The sequence below is a fragment of the Camarhynchus parvulus genome, chromosome 3, assembly GCF_901933205.1.
Source record: "Camarhynchus parvulus chromosome 3, STF_HiC, whole genome shotgun sequence".
Taxonomy (NCBI): Eukaryota; Metazoa; Chordata; class Aves; order Passeriformes; family Thraupidae; genus Camarhynchus; species Camarhynchus parvulus.
The window spans coordinates 32,327,839-32,353,702 of record NC_044573.1 but is presented as its reverse complement, the minus strand read 5'-3'; the positions used below and the strand labels follow the sequence as shown (position 1 = coordinate 32,353,702).

The 25,864-nt window shown below is 38.4% G+C and overlaps 1 protein-coding gene across 1 annotated transcript in view; it reads right to left on the bottom strand.

Annotated features, from left to right (window-relative positions):
- The window catches only part of KIF26B (kinesin family member 26B), a 279,374-nt gene that overhangs the window by 170,561 nt on the left and 82,949 nt on the right, over positions 1–25,864 (bottom strand). The window contains exon 3 of the mRNA XM_030944701.1: positions 21,209–21,742. Coding sequence (XP_030800561.1) covers positions 21,209–21,742 — 534 coding nt within the window. The remainder of the gene's footprint in view (positions 1–21,208; positions 21,743–25,864) is intronic.

The following is a 25,864-nucleotide window of genomic DNA, read 5'->3' as shown; positions in this document are numbered from 1 at the left end:
GACACCAAGATATGCGCCCACAATATTTGACTGATAAATCCTCATTTGTTCCCAGAATGCCATACAAACATGTAAAGCAGGGGGTAGAAAGGAGGCCAGAATATTCACTTATCCAAAACCAACTGACTTCAAGTCAGTTATTTTGCATTTCTTTCTTTTGTCTCACAGATTAAGAGTGTAGAGATCATTCCAGCCATTACACCAAACTCAAGAGAGGGATTTGGAGATAATCTTGCCATCTCATTTAGTCTGTGCTCCAGTCACAGCAGCAAATTAGCTCTTTCTCTTCTGGCCATGCTTTCTGAAGTTCACACATATGCAAACTTGAGTAAATAACCCAGGATATTTACTCAAGTTTGCATATGTGTGAACTTCAGAAAGCACGGCCAGATATATGCATTTAAGGAAAAAATACTCATAGAACAGACATTTACAAAGCTCTTGGAGAATTTTTCTCCCCATCCCAGTTCAAAGAACATAGCTTAAAATTACTCTTTGAGCATTAAAAAACTCAGGTGATTTTTTTTTGACCTTTTTCTTTTTCCACACTAACACAGTTCATGGAAATCTGCCCTTTTACTGTCACCATCTCTCTTAGGAGACGCTGTTTCTATACTTAAGGGGGAAAAGATTTGATTACTAAATTCTCTTTCTTCTTTGTGAGTACCCACATAGTATATACATGAGGTTTAAGATCAGTTAATAGGATATATTTTGAGAAATTCCTTTATAGATTTTTTGGCAGTACATCACTGCCTGGATAAGCAACAAAAAGACAAAGCATGAAACAACGCAACCTTTCATGCCTCAATAAAAACCTTTTAAGTGCACATGGAACAAGACAGATATCCCTCCCAAGGCTCCATTTTTTTCTTCTGTCTCATAAATGCAAGGCAACCATTAACCTCCTCTTTCTCTGCTTTCTGACACTACACAGCAAGAGCTGGAGATAAATCATGATTTAAATTCTGTACTTCATAGGAAAAAGATGGCTCTGCAGTTAAACCACAGGTGTCAGCTGGGATAGATTCTCTTCCCGTCCCAATTACACAGTCTCTCTGTGCATAAGATTTGCCATTGTGCAGTATGAGGTTAATTATATTTACATAAGGGCATTTTATAGCCAAGCTCATTAATGTTTCTAAAACTCCTGACTGAGGACTCCCAACTGAAATTACCTATGCATACCTTACAAATGAAAGTTAGCATTTTTGAAAGATGGGAAATATTCATTGCTCTGGAGGTAGTGAAGCATTCAGGACCATCCCCACAATCTAGCTAACATCAGTAACTGACAAATGAAGCAGATGCACAGAAATGTGTGAAATACATCCATATATGAAGGTAAGTTCAAAGTATAAATCTGTGTTCAAGTTCACTATAAAGCAATTCTCAGTGTCCAGAATTCCTAACCTCAGGAGAGAAGCTCACCAGCAAGAAGAAACTGAAGGTAGAAAGCTCTCTTTCATAAACACACGTACACTCATGAATGACTTCTTTGGTAATCTACTCTTTATTCAGAGCAGCACTGGATTTTCTGCCCAATAAATACTGACTAAATTACTTCCTGGGTTATTTTAGACAATAAATGTCTACATTAACCAACAAAAAAGTTCTTCTGAAAGACTCATCTTTTAAGATGAGTTGAGGGAAGCACTAAAGGATACATCTCTCAGCTCTGCATACCAAAAACATCATAAATTAATATAAACCTGTTTATAACACAAGCTTAACAACTAAATACCAAGTTTTCCATTGCGCACAATCAGGCACTCTGGCTGTTCTACAATATTAATCTTTTACCTTCCAACCAACACCTTTTGGTCATCAGTTTCTTCTCAGTCATAGCAAGATAAAAGTTATTCTTCCCATTTGGCTCAAAGAGGCTGGTTTCTGGTGTATGGGAGTGATGAAACAAGCAGTGGGAGGTGCAACTCACAGTACATCCTGCATGCGATCCTTCTTCTGACACACGCATGGAAAACCAAATCTTTCCCAAGAACTGAGCAGCCCTGTTTTTCCTGGGCTTGATCTACTAGTTCTTAAATGTTGAAGCAAGATTCTAATTTACAAACTAATTTTGAAAACTGAAAGAATTTGCTTCCTTTAGTGCATAAGAGTTCACTGTCTGATGTGCTGGTACAGTAGACTGCAGAATGAGATTAAAAACCAGAAGTTTTCTGTCAGTTACCATCTTCCCAGCCACTAAAACTGTCGGTGGAATTACAGTAACTTCCCTATAGGAAGCAGCATCAGAAAAGAAATGGAGCAAGAGCTGACACTTCTTGAGTCTCTTCAGAAGGGAGGTTAATGAAGAAAATACTGGAATTCTACCTCACCTGCAAATGGCATTTCTCACCAAGGAAATTTATCAGTAAGTAGTAGGCCCTCTTCCCATAAGTTAGCAATTTTCTCTGAGCCCTTCTGGTAATAATGACTTCATCCTTTTTGCCTAACATGGAAATTCTGCATTAAGATCTGTGCAGTAACAAAAAAGTGCAGCATAAATTTATGTTTGGTAGCATTCAAAGGACAAGATAACAGCTAGGATCCATTGTACTCAGTATAAAAAAGAAAGACAAATGTGGATAATTTGACATTTATTAGATTTCATTTTCATAATTTTACCGTGTTGTGGGGAGATGTTAGCATGTGAAAATAGGAAAGATAAATAATAATGGGTCAGTTTCAAATACCCTTGTTAAATACAGCTTTAAATGTTTTGAGTTAAAGCTGGTAGAGTGTTTATTGAACTACCATTAAACTGAAGCTGGATTTTAAGGGCAGAGGGGTAGAGAAAAAGAGAAATTTTGTGCTGCCCACACAACTATCAAATTATTAACACATCCTTCACAGGGCAAAAAGGAACAATTACACCATTCAATCAGAGCAACTTGAAAGTGGTGGTCATTTCCAAAGTCATTCATCTTTTAATACACCACAGAGTACCAAGGACATACTCTGCATCTCTCACAAATCACTCACTACAACAGAAGACACATTTAAAGAATTATTCAGGACAAAGTTCACCTTTAGAAAAAAAATCATTTTCAATCAGTAAGCAAGCTCCTGTAGCTAAGGGCACTGGCATAATCCTACAGCATTCAGCCATTTGATTATGACCTTTCTCTCTCTCAGTAAAATACTGAGCAGCTCTATAACCAGAGATCAGTGCAACTACTGATACAGACTCTGTTTGAACAAGAGCAAGACAGCAGATCCTGATAGCTCTTTCCTTGTCAAAAGAATGTGTTCTAGGAGAAAGAGGCTGACAAAGGACACACATAATGTCATGCTGTATTCAAACTCTTTCTTGGATGTAGACATCCTGAAGCTGCTTACCAAAGGCAAGGCACTGTTCATTGTGAGCACTGAAACTCTAGAGAGTATCTTTGCACACACTTTGCTCCTATTTCACACAAACCTGCACACAAAATCTGATATATTGATCTAGCAGAAAGGGCTACTGTAACAGCACAGATTGTGGGTAAACACTAAACAAGGCACCTTAGAAAAAGTGAGGTTTTTCCAAGGGAGAATCACTGGCATAGTAAGAATGCTGATTATGCTTTGTATTTAATCAGAGTCATTATTTAGTCTAAACTACTTTTATTTAAACATAAATTAGTTACCATGACAGCATGTAGAGTTTAATTGCAACCTCCAGCTTCCTGCTGTCCAAAAGAAAGATGACTTTTCACTATTGCAGCCACCTCTCATGTCCCTCTAGAAAGCAGATAATAATGATGATGATGACTATCATCATTATCACTATTATTATTAACACAGATCCAGTGCATTCTTTGGCACAGCTGAAACCCAAATTTTTGCAGGCATGGGCACATCTTCCCATTAAAGCTGCTAAGTTATATTTAGTTCCATGTCACGCTCAAGAGCTCATTAAATGGAAACATTTTACCCTGAATTGCTGAATGTCTCAAGATCAGCTACTTAGAGATTGATCAGGCATCCAAATAATGGTGGATTCCTTTTCCATAAGACATTTTCCTCAAATTCTTACACTTAAAAGAGTTCTGCCTTACAAAACAGGAGTTTTTTTTCCAGTTGGATCCCTCTAAGAGTCCTGGGATTTATCCAGGTGGGATTTATCCAAGAGTACTATTCAAGTGAATGGCTGATGTCATCATGAGATGTCTCACAATGATTGCTGAACAGTCTTGGAAATCCTGAGAGGTCCTGATTGACTAAAAGCTTCGTAACACTATCCCAATTTTCAGGAAGGGAAAAGGAATGACCCTGGTGACTACAGGCCCGTCAGTCTCACTTCAGTGCCTGCTAAAATCATGAAGATCATACTAGGAGTTATTGCAAAACACTTGAAGGACAACACAGTCATTGGTCACAGCCAGCATGGTTCTGTGAGGGGATGTCCTGCTTGTCAAACCAGACTTCCTTTTATGACAAGGTAACACACCTTGCATTCAGGACAGCAAATATCTACCTCAAATGAACTCAATCCCTGTACAGAAGTAGATTCAAGTCAGCAGTACTCCTTTAGTCAGAGTGACACAGCATGTAAATTTTATTTATTAGCTGCTTCTTAATTATCATACTATTTTCTGACAGGTAAGACCTCTACCTTGTTACAAAACCACACAAGCTATCAGAAGTACCTTTTTCAATAGCCTCAAAGTTTTCTCATGTCCCTTCAGGATTATGCCAGCCTTTTCTATTCCTCTCCAAGGAAGCTACAGGCTGGATAGCCTTTCTGGGTTGTAAATATGCAGGCCCTCCTTGCCCCAGAGGCCCTCAGTGAAGCAGACTTGCCACAGGCAGACTCCTGTAGGGCTATGAGCATCCCTTTGGAGTAAAGCACCATCAGCACAGCCCACATACACCTCTCATTCACAAAGTTCCACCAGCCAAGCCTCTGCTGACAGAACAGCAATGTAAGGTTTCCCAGCTGGCATATCCCCACACCGACTCTGCAAATGAAAAATAGGAACATCATCCAGCAAAGACAGGTTCTGTTCTCAATTTTGGGTCTCTAAGCATTTTAGCAATGCAAAAAAAGGCACTGTGCAGCAACACAATAAAACTGCTTCCTTTCTCATCAAGAAGATGGCAATAACATATCAATCTGTTGGAAAGCTGAGGCTACCTATAGCTTTCAGAAGTTTTTTTTACAAGCTACTTTTATGAAGTTGTTAATTCTCTTAGCTACCTATATATCTTGCTGCAGTATAAAGCTGTGCAGCTGTAATTTAATCATATCTTTTTGCACTATGTCTTATTCTCTATCAGATTAGTAACATTTTACAGGAGAAAATGCATTTCTTTTGTGTGACTCAGTCAAAGCTGTTTTCATACATCCAGATTCAGCTCTCTCACTGTAATCCCTTGTTGCATCAGCCACTTTTTGAGTCCTCAGCAGCCAGGCTAATTGTGCTAAAATAACTGGTGCAGGAATCGGAAGAGGAGTGTGTCTGACTCCTGTCTGTACACGTGGGGCAGCAGTTAAATGAAGTGACTGCATTTCTGAAGCTGAGGCAGAGCTCTATTGCACTGTGTGCAGGAGTAATGCATTTGTTATGAAAACAAGCTTTCATTTCTCTGATCAGTTACCAACTGCCAACAATGTCAAGACATCATAAGAAGTTCAAATCTTACTGTAGCTGTTTCCTTATCACAAACAACAATCTGTGAGACACTGACCTTTCACTTGTCAGTTGAAAGAACAGCTCTAGAAGCTACCAGAGTGTGACAGCATGTGGGCTTAACTTAAATGGCATTATTGACCCAGAAAGGAACCTCTTTCTGTAGCTAGCAAGAGAATAAGGAATAAAACCCAGAATTTTTTTATCCACATATAGGTGGAATCATTAGTCTTTGTTTAAGCAGAGACATATGGTTAAATTCTACCACGAAAATACAAGGAGAGAGAACTACTTCATTTAGAGTATGGAAAAATCATCTGACAGGCTTAGAGATTCCTGCAATGATTACTTGCATAAGAATGTGGCATAATGCAAATTCAGTCCACACACATAATCACCTCAAGGTGAGCAAGATCTTAGCCCCCCCTTTTGGGGGGTCTAAAATCAGTACACACCTGTCACTGTTATATTTTCTGGAAAAATCCCCTTGCCCAGGATTTTTCTCCTGGGAAGCTGTGAAGCCTCAGAGAAAAAGGAAAACATTATCTCATTTGCTTCTCCTGTGTTTTGCTGCTTTGGAATGTGGTTGGAGGTTGTTTATCCAACACATGAATTGTTGTGACTTAATGACAAATCACAGTCCAGCTGTGTGGGGCTCTGGAAGGAGTCACAAGTTTTTCTTTAGTATCTTTTAGCCTTTTGAAAGCATCCTTTCTCTATTCTTTAGTATAGTTTTAGTACAGTATTCTTTAATGTAATATAACAGCATATCATAATAACTTAACCTTCTGAGAACATGCAGTCAGATTCAATCATTCCTCCCAACAACGGGGAACTGAGGAAATACCACACACACCTGGCAGGTCTCTTACCAACCTGCTCATGGAAAGGTGCATGGGTTTGACTGCCATGGATCTAGAAAGTTTCTATTTGGAAACTAGTACCATTTCAGTGGCTCCCGCACCAGAAATAAATCATGACTATCAGCTTTTTTATGAACTGCTGACACAGGTTTAATCATATTAGTGCTGGTAGATACCACAACAATCCAAATTGCCCTTTTCTGTCCCCCTACTATGAATAGTCCCTTGAAGATTCTCCTTCCTTCATTGTACCAATGTGAAGATGGGGCAACAGCTGATATCAAGTTACCAGTGCTCATGGAACAGCCCATGAAAGTGCCTCATTTTCAGAGGAGTCTTTAGCTTTTTTTGCTGAAGAAAAAATCCTGACTGTTTTGCAGAAGTTACACATGAGCAGGAGTGACCTCTATAAATTTAACAAGGTTGGTCTTTCTAATCTGTCACAATACATGAACACATCTTTCACATTAATAATAAAAAAATCCTGCTAACATTTTAAAGGTAATTTATTACAGCAACAATTATAACCTTTAACAGGAACACATAAAAAGAATTCAAAAGGTTCCAGAAGAGCCTTCAAATGAGACCAGGAACTGGACAGAAACAGTTGCTTCCTGCTCTGAAGGTGAATGCCTTAAGCCATACATTTAGTTGCCCTATTACCTTAGTTTGCATAGCTACAGCTGTTATTAGCAGTCATAAAAATCACCCAACTGTAAGCATTTGACTTGGAGGCCACTTCCTGGGGTGAATTCCATAGGCTGACAAGGTGCTCAGTTATGCTATGCTGTCTCCTGTTTGCTCTAGATTTATTGCCCTCTCAGCCAGTGAAAGGGAAAAAAAAAGAAGCACATCCTCAACTGGACTTAATCAGATAAAAATTTAGTTGGTGCATACTGTAAATCATTAGTAAGTGAGCCTCTCTCTGTTCTGGTTCCCTTTCAGAGGCATAAATGGATCAACTTGTGACCATCAGCACACACACTTGGTATGGCACTCCACTTAGAATGGGATGGATCTTTCACACACAGCACCAAACAGCCTCTGCTTTTTACATATGCTCCTAGACTACTCCTATTTTCCAAGATAATCGTGTTTTTGTCTCCTCTCATTTGCTGCAACTTCTGTCATGTTTTCCATTTAAATTGTTTGTTTCAGCTTAGATTCGCAAGCCTTGAAGGGTTCCAAGCTAAGCAGCGTTTTCCAGGCTCTAACTCAATACTACATTATCCAAAGCCGACCTAGCATTTAATTCAAGTGCACACAATGATCTGTCCCCAGTATATGCAATCTGCATTTTGGTTTGCAGGAACCATCATAATCCATCTTCACTATGACAGCTTTACAGTACAAAGATGACATTCCCACGTGTCCCCTTAGGGCCTTGGTACACTAAGAACATTAAACATGCTAACTGTCCATTCTCTGCTTTAATTTTGACCACATTCACTTGCAGACTGGGTAATTAATACCAATCCCCATCTCCACTGACCAGCTGAATAAGGTCAGATGAAGAACAATATTTGGCTCTCATCACTGATTTTAAATTGTTCTTTTTTAGAAAATGCTGAGACATAACTCCTTTACTATTCTCAGATGGGATTTTAAAAAAAATCAGTGATCAATTTGGAAGACACAGACTACAGACATGCATATTCTCAAAATTGCACCATTCTGAAAAATTAATTAGAGAGAGGAAGGGGCACAGGCTTTACTTCGGGTGTGCTCTACAGCTGTTTCTGAAAATGCAGGAGAGAGAACAACTGAATATCCATTCAGCACTATGCAGCACTAACAAATAGCAATCACTCCTCAAGAGATTATATTCTTTCGAATTCCATCAGTATAACCTATCAATCATGGCTATTTTGAGTGGACAAATAACAGCCTGATTCATCAGGAATTATTTTCCTCTAAAACAGAACACAGATCAAACCAAGGGTAGACACCACACAGCTTTAATGATTGTGTATGATTTGCTGTCCAGGAAAAGTGCTGCAAAAGACAAATACAAGACAGTCATATGCAAGGTCTTATGCATTTTGCTGCCCAATGCATTTAACTCTGGAATGCAGCACACACAGTAAACATTACCAATTACTTACTCTTTACTCACAGCTACACTGTGTTTATACTTTCATAGCAAAACTTGTTCACAGTACCTATCCACAGCATGCTCTTCCAGCTTTTGTTATAAATGATTGCCTATCATTAATCTCAGGTAGATTTGTGCTTTGTAAATTGTCTAAGACTCTTGTCATTATTTAAATTTTTGTATCCTTGTAGGCTTATTATTTCCTAATTTTTACTAGTAGAATTTGCTCATTTTTATTACTGTCTGAAAGTATACTATCAAGTCTTACAGCTACATTCATTTCTTTCTCTTTAAAGTCAGCCTAAACTAACTTCAAATGCCACAGTTGCACTTATTTTTCTTCTTTTTATCTTTTTTTTAAACACTCTGACAATTAATACAAACTAGCTTCTACATAGGACACAAACAACAACAAAAATTCATTGCCCCAAGGACTTTGCACAAGAAACTAAACAGACAAAATGTACTTCACTATTGTTTAAAAATAAGCAGTGATTAAAATTAGTGCAGGAACAATTGGTTGATATTTTTGTAAGCAAACAGAAGGATTATACTAACTGGCCCCTTGGGGATAAAACAGATTTACAAAAGATTTAATTAAATGTATTTAATGAAATTCAAATATAACAACAACAAACTAGCACACCATCTGAAATGATGCCTGAACTCTAGTAAACTATTCTGAATTGTAATAATTGTCTCATTGTCATCTTCAGTTTTAATTTTGGCTTATTACACCAAGAATTCTTCTATGCATATGAACTTTTTTGAATGCTTCCCCTCCATTTTATTTAGTGACTTTGCAATGTAAAATTTTCAGAAGTTACTTTTAAATTAATTTTTGAAAGGAGCTCTCTATTTTAATTACTTTTTTAAATAGAGCATCATGGACTGACTTGCTGCTCCATAGTAACACATCAAAAGAAGGATCACTGACCACAGGTCAGCACAAGGATAGCGCTGTAATCTGTTTAACTGAAGTAAAAGGTCCCACTGGCTCTTCACCAGGTTTACTGTAGGCCCTTCAGAAGGCATCCTGCACAGACAGTCATTCTAGCACAAAAGGAATACAACATGGGCATGAACCAGCTCCAAAATGCAGAGCAGTACCACATACGCAGGATAACAACCAAGCTTTCTGGAACTAATGATTGCTGATGCTCACTGCAGTGTCCCCTATGGACAACGGGGCTCATTCACAAAGGGTTCACTCTTACCCACAGTGAATAGCTGATTATAGAACTTCCAACAAAAAAATATACTACTTTTTCAAACTCATTTTTTTCCATTTTCCAGCAGAAAAGCATTACTGTAAGGCTCCCTAGGAAAAAACAGACTACTGTAGGAGAATAAAAGGATTTTAATATTTCCTGGAATTACTTTTATAAAGTCAGAAATCAAGGCAGAGTAAACAAGAAAGATATATCCTGGACTCAGGAGCTTTTTGAAAAAATATGTTTCAAACATACTAAAACCTAAAAACTTCAGAGGTCAATTTAGAACTTCTACAGTCTTTTTCTTTCCCAAGGGCATGCTTTCAAGTGAATCCCACTAAAGCAAAGTCCTTATTTGCAAGTTTCTTTTCTTCTCAGAAAGCACAGTAGCAGCTTGTTGTAAAAGGCAGAGTGTATGAACTCTGCACAGCTGATAAAAATTCCAGCTCAAGCTGTATTTGAAGATAAAAAACAATCAACCAGCAAGATATTTTTAGTCAGTCCCTTCTGTTACCAATGTTTTTTCAAATTGTTCTGAGCCCTTATGATTTCTGTTTCATAATCCACTCTGATATTGATTCTTTCAGGCAGGCACAGAAAAAACTAACCTCAACACATGAAATGACAAGATGGCCCTTTTTGTCCTGAGTGTAACAGGAGAAAAGGTTACTCTCTCATCTCTTCACAGGCTGCATAACAGCCACCTAAGGCATATCCTTCAACCTTTCTGTACATCCACTTCTAAACACATATAGCATAGCACAATAAAATTTGTTTCCTCCCTCGGGGAATTTTTTATCATTTTACAGATATAGACTTTAAGGTCTGCAAAATATTATAGTTACCAATTCAACTGGGTTTACATTATATGTTTCCCAGTAAAATTTCATTTTTCCCCACTCCATGTCCATGCAATATTTAAAAAGTCTTGGGAGGAAATTCTCTAATGGCCTAAGCACAAACTCTTGCTGTAGTAGAGTTGTGGGTACTGATAGGTCCTTTGGCTTTCTCTGGTAGCATCTAAAGATTCTACAACAAATTATGAAGAGGTATTTATACTTAATGTATTCAAATTGGGCAAAAGAATACTAGCAGCAATAGCATTAGCAAAGTTTTTTTTTTATCATGAATCATATAAAATTTTCCAGCAGATAGAAGGGGACGCTGAGGAGTAAAACAGTTGTTTTCCAGTATTTCTATTATGTGTTTATAACTTAGAGGTGCCCTCCCACTCTCTCACGCTCAAAAGGAAATCAAGCCATAATAATCCTCCACTGCCACACTTGAAATCACCTTCCCTGGAGGACAGAGGAGGAATAAGGTGCTTTATTATTCATATTCACTGAATCATAAAATGCCTAGAGGCCACAGAAGTAATGGCCCGTTGCTCTGGTGCCAACTGTCCCTGCTTCAGAGACAAAGCATTGAGATGGCAGGGAGAAGTAGCAAATATTCCTAATATATGATTAAGGTGATTGAGCAGTGAAGGGAAAAGGAAGCAGAGAAATCCACATCGTTGAGATTGGAAAAAAATCTTATAATCTGCACATACATAACACCCCTGTCTCGAGCTCCTTTCCAGAAACCTTGAACTAAAACAGGTCAGGTGTCTGCATTTCATCTACTTTTACATAAATAGGAATAAATCTTGGTAAGTTGGGCGGTGGCAATGTTTAAAAGGATCTTTACAAAGGTTCTGAAGTGTAAGACAACAGTCAGGAGATCATAAGCATCGCTACTAAATCCTAGCTGCAAATGGCATATCCCGGCATTTAGGATTACAGAGGCAAAGACCCTTGTGACAACTGACTAAGGATGGAAAACAATGAAAAGCCAGTAACATGAGAACTACATTTTTCCCTCCAAAGCACTTAGCTGCATGAAAACAACTTGATCCCTCATTCAGCATTTACATCTAAAAGAAAAATAAAATAGATAAGCTTTAGGACACCCTCTGATGCTCTTGTAATTTGTCAAAGAAGCATGGTGGCCAGGAACCTTTTGCTGCATTGTTCACTTAAGTCACTTCAATAGTGTCTTGTTGTATTATTTACTGAACAGGACAAACAATATTATTTTTGGTTTACATTACTTCAAAGCAAAAGTATTAGAAATCTCAACAAGCGTGCAAACAAAGTCTCAGTTAAGCCTACCTAGCATTGCAAGACTCTTCAAAATTACTTCTGCAGAAACTGGTCTAAATGCAGACAAAGCTTTCTGAGTGCATTTTCCCTGTCAGTCCTGTCTCTGAACACTGCCATGATGTATTGGAATCACACAATTACAAATCATGTCACATCCTTTTCTACCTCCTGAACACTGGCAACAAACTTCACACGAAGTCTTCAGGGATCACAGAGACTGATCAATTAAGCACTGATAGTATCTCATTACGTTTTCTTGTGATGCACTGCCTATAATTTCTTTAATAGCACTTGAATTAATTTTCCATTTTCTATGTGGCTCTGCAATAACTGAGAAAATATACAAGAATGAAACAAAGAGATGACTGTGCATATGATTTGTGTTTAAATCCAGCTACACTGCCTAGCTCCAGCAGCCTGAAACCTGTCAGGAAGGAAAGCAATAATAAACCATATCTGTCATCTATCTTTTACAGAAAAGAGTATATCACTATATGCTTCAAAAAAGTGTTTTGTTTTTTTTTAAAACAGGTCTAAACTCTGCTTTTATTAATAGCCTTGATGTAAAGAACTGGCAGGATTCACATTACAGGTGTTATATAATTATCCAGTGACACTGAGCAGGCAGCCACAGCAAAGTCAGGGAAGCAGAAGTGATTTCATCAAGCAGAACTTCAACTTTTAATTCTTTTTCTGCCCTTCCCACTAGCCTTTACATAAATTTAGGCAGATATTTAATATACACTTATATATGCCACTTTTCCAAGCTAAAAAAGAATCAGTCTGAAGTAAAGCTTGACAGATGCGTGTATTTGATTCAAAGAGCTCCCAGAATAGAAACATTTCACTCCACACCAACACACACAACTGTGACCTTGCACTGGTTGCACAACAGTCACCTGACACTCACATCTACCAGTCAGACCTGAGACTTTCCTGGTGTATAGAACCCAAGTCCTCTTCATACACCACCTGAATGACAGATGTGGTGGTAACTTCAGTGCTCTCATACAAGGAGGAGCTACAGATCTTTCTGCTGAGGTTCGCTAGCAACATTAGCCACAATGAGTACCAAACAACCTCTTGGAAGATGAAAGCTCATTACCATTCCTTTAACCTTTAGAGCAGCTCTGAATTCTGCTTGAGAGGTTATGTGGAAGTGAAAGGTGAAGTGCAATTTCATTCCTTAAAAGATATTTTCATTAGCTGAGAGGGGCTTTTTCTCACTCTTGTACAGATGCAATTCTTCCTTTTTCTTCATAAAACACATCTTGACACATTCAAAGTTCAAAAGAAGCTGGACAATCAGGTTTCTGCATTCATTTGTCAAGAGCAGGTCCAACAGACTCTTTAGAGCAGGGTGACACAAGAAGAGTATCGAGAAAAAAAGCTTATTTTTGGTTTACCTTACTACATTCACCAACCCAAAGGGCAAGTGGAGGCCCCTCTGAGTGCAAGATGTCACATTTGCTCCCATCACCACAGCTGTTCTCCCACTCTGGCTGATCAGATCTTACAGGGCTGATGTTGCTCTCAGTTTTATCTGTACTACACCAATGCAGCCTTGTCAGCTGCAAAGCCATTATCCTGGAGTGAGACAGAAGAGGGTCTGGTCCCAAATGTATTCTATCTGACAACACCCACCTCTCAAGTCCTCAGTGCCCTGGAATGTAAGTGGAGAACCAACCACTTTAAATCTACTGAATTAAAGAGAAGTGGCCCAACAAGACGTTGATGCTCCCTCTCTGATGCCATTTCAGAAGCACTTTAGAGAAAAGAAAACAATGGTTTTACATCATAGCTCTGTGGAATCACATTTCAGAATTACACGAGTCTCCAGCCATGCTTTCCTTACTTCCCATAAGCACAGCACAGTATCAAAGCAAAAGGTTTTGTAAGATTATTTTCTGCATAATAACATACTTCATGTTTAAAGTCTCGAATGCTTTTCTAAGAAGTCAAAGAACAGAATTCTACAAAAGGCACAAAAATATGGTGTTTCTAAATCTAATCTTAATTCTATGTCCCATTTGTGTAAAGCAATGCAAGAAGCAAATGTCTTAGTCAATGAGACAGTACATTGATTTGTGGCTTTTTTGAGTGATATCCCTTGGGAATTTAAAAGGAAGCTCCTAAAAATTGCTTTCCAATTCCTTTGTCATCCCCTCCTTTTGATCTCAATTGAGTTGCCTTTGGTTTAGTACATTCCTTTTTTCTCTCTTTGCAACAGATGATGAAAAATTAGTAAAATACAGGAGTATCACCCACAAGACTGAATCTCTACAAAAAAGTAAAGACCAAAATGTTTCTCAGATGAATGATTCAACCCAAGAGAACTTTTAGAACCTTCACACATTTCAGTAAGGAATTAAAAAAAAAGCTAAAATAATTCTGAAATGAACAACACTTACATGGAACTCTGGAAATATTGTAGAAACTGTTGGAAAAGCACTTTTCACTGATGTGTTTATCACAGGCCTCCCTCCAAAACACAGCACCTCTCACCCACTTTCAGAAGAGAGGGACAAAGAGTTCATCTAAGCACCAAGTATCCTCCTACCAGGGCACCTAGTTATACCTGTGCCAGCAAGATTCAGTGACAGTTTCAGAAATTCTAGTCCTTACCAATATACTAGATATATTTAAAGATACCTTCTCCACAGATCATAAGATATCAAATACCTTATTCTATATAGCAATTTATATCTGACTTTTTTTATCCTAATATCATAAAGAAGGGACCTTTTTATTGCCCATAATCCTTTTATGAATTTTCCCAAGCTTTTGGCCTCAAAACTTTTTTCTAATAAGTTCCAAAAAACTGTACATTGCATAAAAAGTGTATTTCCCTTTACTTCCAAATTGGCTGTAGTAACTCTCTATGTTCTCTATGTTCCCAAACTATGAAATAAAGCAGGAGCTGATCATTTTTCTCTCTAGTTCTGTCCCACCTTGTTTACATCATAGGAAATAAAAGGACAATTTTGCCTCAATGTATCAGTTCGTCTTCCCCCTTCTCTATCCCATCTCTACATCAGTTTTCTCACTGCTGAAACACCTCCTCTCAGTTTCTATTTTTTTCAATTAATGCAAGCAATCAGCACAGCTATTATTTAAGAAATGAAACTAGTCTCACATGGACAAAATCCTTAAGCTACAAGCAGGGAAGGAAACCAAGACTACAAATCCTCACTAATTGTGATCTTCTGGCTTTTGCTAATTTGCAGGATTAACTCACTCCTATAATAGTCCAGATTTCTTCCTCACATCACAATTGAGTCACGGGGTTTTCATATTCACAGGATAAGCCTATTTAGCTCTTTTCAGTCCATGGGATACCCTTTACCTCTTTCTTCCCTTGGTCACCCCAGCATCACGAAGGGGAAAAGTAATGATTCTAAGGTCATTAAGCCATGCATAAAAATGCCGCAAGAGATCAAATCATGCCAGAGTAATGCAAAAAAATAAACCTCACCTACAGTTCACATAGACTCCAGTTTCACCCCTTGATGATATTAGAAAAGCAGTATACAACTGGGCTGTTAGTTGAAGGGGTAGACAGGAGGAATGAAAAACAAATAGCCACCTCCAGTATTATATAAATTGGATGATCAAACAATCATGGCAAAATGTCAACTGATGACATACACTGACTTTAGTGGGGTCATATCTAATTATTGGTGACTTGGTTTAAAAAGGCTTTTAGCCAGAGGAAAGCTACTTCAGAGATAACAACTAATGCATGGGGGAAGAGGGCAACAGAGATAATCAAGCAAGGATATAATTTCAGCGCCAATGAATTTGTTTGACAATCTGTTTCTTGGCCCAGTCAAACAATCTTTGTAAATAAAATTCTTGCACTTTCAGTGTATAGTCTGATTATGGAGTCACTTTGCTAAGAGTCCAGGTCACAGAATTAAAAAAAAAATCAGTGCAAAATTTGCACACATCTGCTCAGCATCATCATTCAGGAGCTCACAGTAATAGGAACAAAAAGGTTTTTACTGCATTCAGGGAGCCATCATAGTCAAACATGGATCTCATACACATGGTGACTGAACTGCTTTTGAAATATAAGCCATCCCAGAAATTCTGGACCAAAGCCCAACTGCACAAAGGCAAAATACCTCCAGCATTTGGTATCTCAGGGAATTGTGTGTGGTTGCGGAAGAACACAATACTAGAAAGGTCAGTATAGAAATCTCTCTTTTTGTTGTTGCTAAGATGCTTTGGTAAAATAGGTCTGGCTCTAGGAAGCATGGCATAGTTACAGAATACACCTGTTGGTCTGCAAATGGAACAAGTAACTTGATTTCTGTACCTCGCATTATATCCTTTAGAAGCTACTTAAATTGCCCTGGCACCAATGTAGCAATCATTAACATTTTATCTTCATTCTGCTGAACACTAAGAAGCAATAGAAGCAGCAGCAAACAGAAGAGAAATAAATTATACAGCAAAGGCTTGGAAAAAACTTGGAATCAAAATGGCAATACCTTCCGCACAGGCATTGCTTCTCCATCTTGCACCCAAAACCAATCATTACCAGTTTCTTTTTAAAAGCCTGGGCCTGAATGAATTGATGTGTTATATGACAGCCATGACCTAAGTAAACTCCAAACAAATCATTCATCTCAGCAAAGCTCCAGAACAAGCTGGTACATTCTTAGAGAACAGTTCTTCTAAACACACGTTATACATAAAGAGGTAACAGAAAACATATATTGTAGGCTTTCATCAATTGTACACAAACAAAGCCTTTTATAATATTGAATAGGTTTGAGATCATTATGCCTGGAGCCAAGAGGCTCTCAGTAGTTTAAGATCTAATTTTCCAAACTTTTGGTCAAAAGAGTCTTTTTAAGTGCAGGGGAAAAAGGAACACTTTTTCTGTGAATATGTTCTGTTCACAATGCCCCTACTGAAATCCTCACATGCACTGTTTTGTTGCTTACAAAAAGCAAACTTCACAGCCTCAAGGTCAGGAGCAGGAGGTGCTCACCCACATCAGCCTCCACATTTTCTGTAACCCATCATTCCCTTTTATGGCCTAAATTGTTCCTGGAACTGTTGACTTTCTCTAGTTCTTCGGCTCATTCCAACTTTCTTGTCACTCAAATCTACCAAACACACTGTGCTAAATTTTCTTTTGTTTGCCTTTTGAAATTATCTACTTGAAGATATGAAAGATTCTTGTGCAGATCCAGGAGGGTAACTAGAAGACAAGGAAATGCCTACTGTTTTATGCTCTTGGGCTACCACCATGATGAATTTAATACCATGCTGTTGGTTTAAAGGCACACCAACATGAGAGCCAAACAGGTAATTTAACATTTTAGTAAAAACTGGAGGGCTTTGACTCTAGAAAAAAGTGCAAGTAGCTTAATCTAGTCACTATTATCAACTCCTTTCGCTTTGAAAGCAAACCCTGAATCAGTCTGAACTCCTAAGGACTCAAATCTTATTCTTTAATGTGGTGTTTTTGTTTTAGCTACTTTATCAGCTTGTGATAATAAAGTAATAAATGTGTTATGCATTAAAATTAATATTGCATTCTCTATGAAAATGACAAGAAGTAAAAATTTCATGAAGCAATTTGGACTTTTCATTCCTACATTAGCACCCCAGGCCCAGAGGGTTTTTTTCTCTTTGGAAGTGTTCAGTAATCACTGGTAACTAACAAAAATGTATTTAACACTGTGGTATCCTGTAATTCACACCAGCAGCTGCACAAATAATTACAGCCCTTCTCAGGTAAAACCTCAACAATTTAAAAGAGTTTTCTCTAAGCAGGGAAGGACTGAAATACCTTTGGATGATAGGGAGATCCACAGAACTCTTTACAAGGGTCAAAAGAGTCTAATCCATGAGGCATACAAATGCTACCTCCTGACCAGCATGGAAAGAGAACTACTTTCAGACTGAATCAAACTCTACCAAATTTTGGCTGGTCTTTTTCTACATGTATTAAACAGAAAGAGGTCAGTTTTATCCTGATCATTTCAGCATTCCTGTTTCCATAGAAGGGTTGTAATGGGCCACACTCTTTGTTTAAGACCAATCAATTCCATTTCCCTGCCTCTGATTCCCTGTTTTCCAAAAGGACCTACCACCAAAATTTGATTCAGCCCCCTTTGAGTCAAGCCTAGGAACATCACAGATCTTTAGAACCAGATTTTTGTTTCTGTTTCAAGGAGTGCATAAATATTGAATTGTATAAAACAGGGACAGTGGGGACTGATGGGGTCATCTACACCGTCTCCCAATCTCCAGGTAGGATCAGTTTTGCCTAAAAAATTCTTAGCAGTTATTCCTCTGATGTTCTCAGGAGACTCCGTTGACTAGTTACAATACTGCATCCATGAAATTACTAGAAACTTTTTAGATCTGACATGCATGGCCAGTTAAATCTGGTACACTTCCTTTTTTTCAGATTTTAAACATTTAATACATTACTAAAGCTGGTAATGTATAAATTCTGATTTGTTTTACTTACTCCTCATTGGAAAGTGCTCTTTCTGCAAAATTAATTGAATAGTGGCACTTAAGACTTGTCCTAAACTACTGCAGCAGTTGAGCTTTCCAATATCACAACACTCCCTTTTAAAATAATTTATTTTGTTTTTCTACTGGAACTCAAACAAAAGTAGTAATTAACTCCCCATATCAATGTTCTAATTTTAGGCAGGCTGGTAGGGAAGACATTAAAAAAGGAGTAACATCCTGCAACTTACAACTGTAGGAATACATCTTGGCACTTAAAATTGCAGTGAGTCAATTCTGAGCCACAGAATGTCACTTTCAAACTAATGTTTTCTCTTTTTTGTCATTATACTTTAAGGAAGACATCACAATCAGTTTTCAAGGTACTCAACCATTTCTTTCAAGTTGTCTAGACTGTCTAACAAAAGCTGATTTACAATGGGAGATGTCTACCAGAGGTGCCATTAAGTCTAGAGCCATGAGACTGACTCTGCCTGGACATCTATTTAACAAGATTATGATGTGGAAGGGTACTGCTCTACTCTGTATGAAGTGCAAGGCTTTTTATCCCAAGAAATTATTTTCTACTCCTCTTAGCTAACACACAATGAAGTTTTTCTAATCACTATTCTTAAGGGAAGGCAAGAAAACTTAATTAATATATAGACATTCAAAAGTAAGTAGGCTAGTGCCACTTTTTTTAAATTCACCTCCAAATCAAGAAGGGTTCTAATTAAGATGAGATAAGAGATTCATCTTCCTCATGCTCTTCCCCAGCAGAGTTTTGCAATTGTAAGTGCATAACAAAAATGTATTTATGTGGGACAGAGATCTAAAATGTTTTGAAATTGTGTAGCAAGTAAGATTGCTTTCTGCACACAAAAGCAGAAAAAAAGAAAAGCTTGCATCTTACCAATATTTGAAATTACAAACAAATTACTTTTCAAAGTTTTTCTTCTTACTCGACTAATTCCCACTCTAATACAGATACTAGTTAAACAAACACTAACATCCTTTTAGTGTGCTTAAGGAAAAAAGCTATCATTATTTTGTCTCAGCTGGAGAATTATATGTGGCAACTTGACTACAGTGAGAATTTTAACATTTGAGACTAGAATCTTAAAGGAAAAGATGAAACTTACTATCAACATATTCTAACACAGACCAGCATTGCTAGGCTCGTTTGGGATTTGTTTTTTGGCTCATAATTTTTTGTTTATTCTGCTGTTAGTTGGAGCTTTTCATTGGGTTTTGTGTTGGCTTTGGGTTTTTTTGGCTGAGAGGTGTCTTGAGAGCAGGCAATTTCAAGGTTTTTGAAAATCTTTTCTGTTTCAAGGTTATTGAAAATCAAGGCTAGGGAAGAGTGCTGAATTTAACTGGACCCAAACTACAGAATCAGTTTAGACAATTCTGAATATTAGATTTGTCTTAGTGAATATTTTTAAGACAAAATTAATCATCAAGGAAATTTAAACATTATAAAAAGTAAACAAACCCCACATTTTCACATAACATGAACCTAAAAGATTGTGAATGCAGCAAAATGGAACTAATTTTCCCAATACAAATAACAGTTATTCAGATTTGTTAAGCTGTATTCTTTGTTTAGTTTTTTTTTCTCTTAGCTGAAACATAGATCACATTTTTTTTAGATCAAAATTATGATCACATACTGACCTAACCAAAAATGATTCAGGTTCAGCAGAGCATAAATCCACAAAAGCATTAAGTCACATATTTTCCAGATAAAATAATTGTACTTTATTTCTGGTTTTACCCAGTTTGCTTTGCTGCATGACAATATCTTAATGCTTATGAATAACATCGCCTTTTTTCTGGCTATAATGTCAGTTAGTCATACTAATAAAAGTTAAATATTAATTTAGGGATCTATCTTGCAATATGTTCATAATTTAGTAGAAAGACCAACTTCCAAAGTTATTTACGTGCCTAAGGAAGCTAACTGGGACATTTGTGAGAACATGTGAAGAACAGGCTTACAGCACAATCTGCAAGTGCTTGGGTACTCTGAAAACCCCCCAGCTGCAGTTAGGTGTGTCAGAAAGCCCACCTCCTGTCACACAAAAAAGCTTCCTCTGTGCCCTCTGGCGTGGATGGGTTCTACAGGTACTTACGGGTGTGGTGTGCTAGAAAACAACAGACCAAAGAGGAGAAAAAGAACATGCTGAAAAGTACATGAAAACCTCCCAGAACTGCTAGGATCTGGAGATTACTGGACCCATTGAACCTGCTGGCATCAAGAATGTAGGCAACTTAAAACATGTCAGAGAAGTTAGTGTCTGCTCCACGTACCCAAATGAGCACACACACAGAGGATGGAATAAAAGATCATCTGGATCCTTCCTGAATACCAGCTCAGAAATCACTGGTGCACTAGTGTCACTTTCCTCTTGGGAGTAACCAAGTGTGGCTGGCTCCCAGCTGTTGCTCTGAGTATTTTGAGTGAAAGTAACTGAGGACTGTATGAGTAAATAATTGAAAATACTGTATGATTAGTTGTCTGCCATTTAAAACAACAGCTCTGTTCTGCTATCAGTAAAAGCTGAATTCATAGAAGGTATTCTCATGAATATTGCTTTTGATCTGTGTCTCCCCCAGCTCAATCCCCTATCAGGGAGACACCGATTTACAGCACTCCCTGTCCTAGTGCTCACTTACACAGGTGGCTCAACTCCTACCCCACAGGACCAAACAGTGTTAGGATGCCCCTGCCAGCTTAGTGGGAAGGAAACAAGTATTGTTTCAAGCACAGTTACTTGAAAATACTTACTTGGTAGGGGTAGAGAGTGACTCCATTTGTTCTTGACAAAGACCAGGTGCCGTCAAGGTACTGGTGGGCCTGGATGGCCACAGAGTTGAGAACATTACCATTGCTGGGGCTGGTGGCCATTTGAAAGCTGACCTTGGCTTGGTGTCCAGGAGAGCCATTTTTTTTCTCCACCCCATTTCCAATTCCTAGACTGTTGGGTTTTCCACTGTGTTTGTTGGCAACAAAGCCTGTGTAATTGGATGGAGCATAAGGAGCAGGCACGTATGCCCAGTCCCTGGGCTGCAGGCTGCCCATGTGCCGGGGACTCACCAGCGTGGGGACATTGGAGAGAGGTGGGGGAGAGCCTGGTGAGGCATCGTAATGTTCTGAGTTGGCAGCTTGCTCCAAGGTCAGCACCATCTGAATGGCCTCTTGCTTCAGCTGGTTCAGGTGTGTGGCACAAACATCACATCTGTTGTCCTTCTCGTTCCAGGCCTTACGAATGGTATTGGGAACTTGGAGCTTCTCGTGAATCACCGAAGAGAAACCTGGGTCCTAAAAATCAAACAGAGGAGGGTAAGGGGGGACAGGAGAGAAATGTTTAACCACAGTCACCACAGTGAAACATTATAACTGCATTTCAAAAGCAAATTTATGAGATAAGCTTAGAATGCAAACAAAGGCCATTAGATATAGTCAACATATGCCAGCAGCAGAGCTGAACAAAATTGAGAAACTGGATTGTGTTGGAAAGGAAAAATTCTTTTACTGATAAGTGGCAAATATTATAAATCCACTGCAAGCTTCAATGCATGGCAGAGAAAAGGAATTAACCTGCTTCACACCACTGCACCTAATTTCTGGCTTGAATGAAATCTGCTCTTAGTTACATAGGTGAGATTAAGAGCAACTCCACTATAGCCAGTGGACTTGTTGCAAGGTTCACAAATCCATCTACTCATCAACCTCAGCTTTTGGTATTCAGAAAACCCCAGAAATACTCTGCAACAAAAATTTAACACTTCAAAGACAGCAGAAAAAAGAAAATAAAAAGTAACACCACTCTCTCAAAAATCCTTTTCAGAATTCAAAATAGATAGATAGCTGATCAAGTCATTTACCAAGGACACACTTTCCAGCCAAAAAAAAAAGAAAAAGGAAAATGAAAACAAATCACCTTTTTGTTAATGAAAGTTCTAGCACTATTTGGAGTATCTGCTGATAACATCAAAGTAAAGATTTTCTTTAAAAAATACAACATGTATAGAGTTAATAATCTGTAAAGAATTGTCTTCTTGTCTGAAAGCATAGTTCTGATGCAAAACCACATACTCAGGTTTAAAGCCTCTTGTCTCATAGCCTTACCTCGTGGGTAGATATTTGAACATCAGTGGTGCTGCCCACAGGGCAACATGCACCCTGATCTGAGTGCCATCACTGAAGTGCAAATTGTGAAGCCAAACAGCAATCTTATAGCAGGCTTGTCACCAAATTGGCCTGGTTCTTACAGTATCACACAGTTTTAGAAACAGCAATGATATGTGCACAGAGCAAAAAGTGACAGTTATTTGATGGAAATATTTCTTCCAATTTTCACACCACATTCCTGTGGTTTTACAGATCAGGCAGGACAGACTTCACCTGCCCCTCCCTAATTTTTAGAGACTTACTGGTAGATTTTTTTTTGAGTAGTCAAAAAGTTTTTAAATCAAGAGTATTAGAGTATTTTTTCTCTTCACGTTTGTGGCTTTAACAGCTTTAGCAGCAAAATCAGAGAGTCCATGTCTGTGTGAGGGAAAAAAACCCACAAATAGACAGCACTCTTATCAAGTAATTAAGTAATTTGATGAACTCCATGCATTGAGATAGACAAATTTCATGTCTTGATAGTTTGGCTGTGCTGGGAAAGTGGATAGGGTGTATAATATAGAGAGGGAGAGAATTCATTGGTAGAGGGTCATATTCATTATGATCCATCTTTATTATAGACTCAAGCATTTTATTTTCACTGTTTAACTACCGTGAACAGCTCCTCAGCATGCAGTGATTAATTGATTCATAAATCACAGAGCCTCCTTATGCACAGCAGCAAAAGAGCAGTTCCAGCCACAGAAGCCCAGGAGAGTCATATAAGCTGATGGGAAACAACAGGAGGCTGAGGTCTGACGCCTCAAGCTGGTCATTTCTATTCCACACACAAAGGGGGTCAGAGCACCAAAGTGTGTCAGGAAGGCAAGAACTGGATTCTGCACCAACCCTTCCCTTCAGGAAAGGGACCAGTGGAAATCAGGGGGAAAAAACAGGATGCAAAACATGTCAAATCATATTTTCCATCCCAGACCATAACTAGGTCAACAGATCACATCAGATATAGGCATCCACTTCATGATGCCAGGTGTGCCAGGAAATGATTCTCTATTTTCCCCATAATGAGCTAGACAAAGTTGCCTATATAGTTGAAGTGAGGTATGAGTCTTCAGGCTGCTCCACATCAGTGCAGGAAAAATCCTTGCCAGCTCTTCCTTCTGCTAGCAAGTGCCACAGAGGTGGTTGCTGTTCTTTGAAAGTTAACTTCCCCAAAGCAACTGGGCTTGGACCCAGGTAATTATATAAAACATTCAGATCCAGCAGCAGTTGGAACATGGAAATTTCTGGATACTGTGATAAATATTCCAAGGAAATAAAGCCTTCTCTTACATAAGCAAATGTCAGCGTGATATAAATATTCAAGTAGCACACCAACTTTAAAGAGTGCTGGACAGCAGTGAATTCAGCTTCATCTCAGTGTTAAAACAAACATCAGATCGTTCTGTGATACAACAATAAACACAGAGAGAGAGGGAGGGAGAGAAGAAGGCAGACTATTCTCCTCAGGAGCAGAAAGAAGAAACAGGCACAACCTGAATTGATTACTCCCAAGATTGGCCTACTAATCTATCATAATCTACTAGATGGATAGCTCAATACTGGATCCAAATCTGGGATATGAAACAGAAAAGTCTATGGGACGGCAAATGATTTTGGATAAACTCAGCTTCCAGAAGGACATTAGTCATAGTTTGTTCTCAAAACAAAACTGATAGAGCCTAGAGAGTTTACTTCCTTATTCTGCACTAGGCAGCTCTACTATGATTTCACAGAAGTGGCTGACAGCCTTACAAAATGTCTATCAGGGAAGAGGCCACAGCTGAACAACCCTTATACCCTTGCTCAAAGAGCATATACTTGCTGTTTCTGTATTTCCTCTGCAAACAATCATCTGCACACATTCCCTCAAGAATACTTATCAGTTCAATAACCAATATCTTGTCCCATACAAAAGTGATTGGCAAGCCTCACTGGATAAATGCTTTGAGTCAGCTGCACAGAGCAGCAGGAGCTGAAAAAGGTTATAATCTCCAGTGAAACTGTGAGGTCTAAGAAAATCCACACTCCATGGCACAGGAGCAGATTTGGTGGTGAAATCTGAGGCTGACACTGAAAATACCATTTATATTTTGGCACTCATTTCCAGTCCTGATGGAACAAAGCATAGTGACACTGAAAACTGAAACAGAACTTTTAAAATCGCAAGAGAGTTTGCTTTGAGTTCAGGGCAAAGGTTCATGATGGTTTCTCTTCTGGCTGCAATGTTGGGTTCACCCAACTTTAGTATAAACAGCATTACTGTAAACTTCTATTCCTATAATAAACAAATGAAGGCATGTAAGAGGTCTGAAAGCTTCAGGAGATCAGCCACAACACAGAGCATTGCATAAATGCACGAGGCAAGCAGCAAACTAAACAGAATGTACACTGAGCTATTCTGCAAGAAGCCTTTTCACATTACCTTTGAGTCCTCAAGGTCAAGTAAACACCAAGATAGTGACTAATCGCTTGTCTTTGCTCCTGAACTAAAAACCCACATGGGAAAGAAAGAAGATGGAAGGAAATTTTCTATGTTAGAGACCTATCATAGATGAGCTAAGGAATTCTTTTTTTACCCAGTGAAAACACACACAGAGAATGGGCACTAGTTAAGAAACACTGAAGGACACAGACAGCTCAACCAGGGTAAATGCAGTCCTGACTTCATGGGAGAAAAGGAACTGCATGATTATTGTATGACAAGGTAAAGCAGAAGCATCCTCCACCTCTTTCATACCCCTTCATAAATCTGCACCTTGCTGTATAGTGTTCAGAGTGTTCTAACTCCATCACTACAAAAGCAGATGACAAAGAGAATAAATCCTTTCCTTCCTGCCACTCAGCTTAGAGCCCATCTTCCTCAAGAGGGAAAGCAAACAACCACTTCTAGCATGAAGAACCCTCTATTTCACACATACATTTACACAAAGCTCACAGGGAGATGCAATGAAAGCACGACGAGCTTTCATTGGACACAGAGACAGACAAGAAATAAAATGAACAACCTGCACTTTTACATGTTACATGGAACCTAGCTGATCATAGATTCATATACAAATACCTCATACACATCCTCCTCTTCTGCAAGCATACAGCAGGCAGATACTAATATAGATCATGCTCACTAAGATATTTTTTTTTTATTTTTTTGGTCAATGACAGCCTATGCAAGTTAGACGTGGTAGCCTTACATCATTACCTCAGAGAAAAATCAAACATACAATGGATCTCCAGATCTTGAACAAATTGTGTTCTTCAACACCAATATTA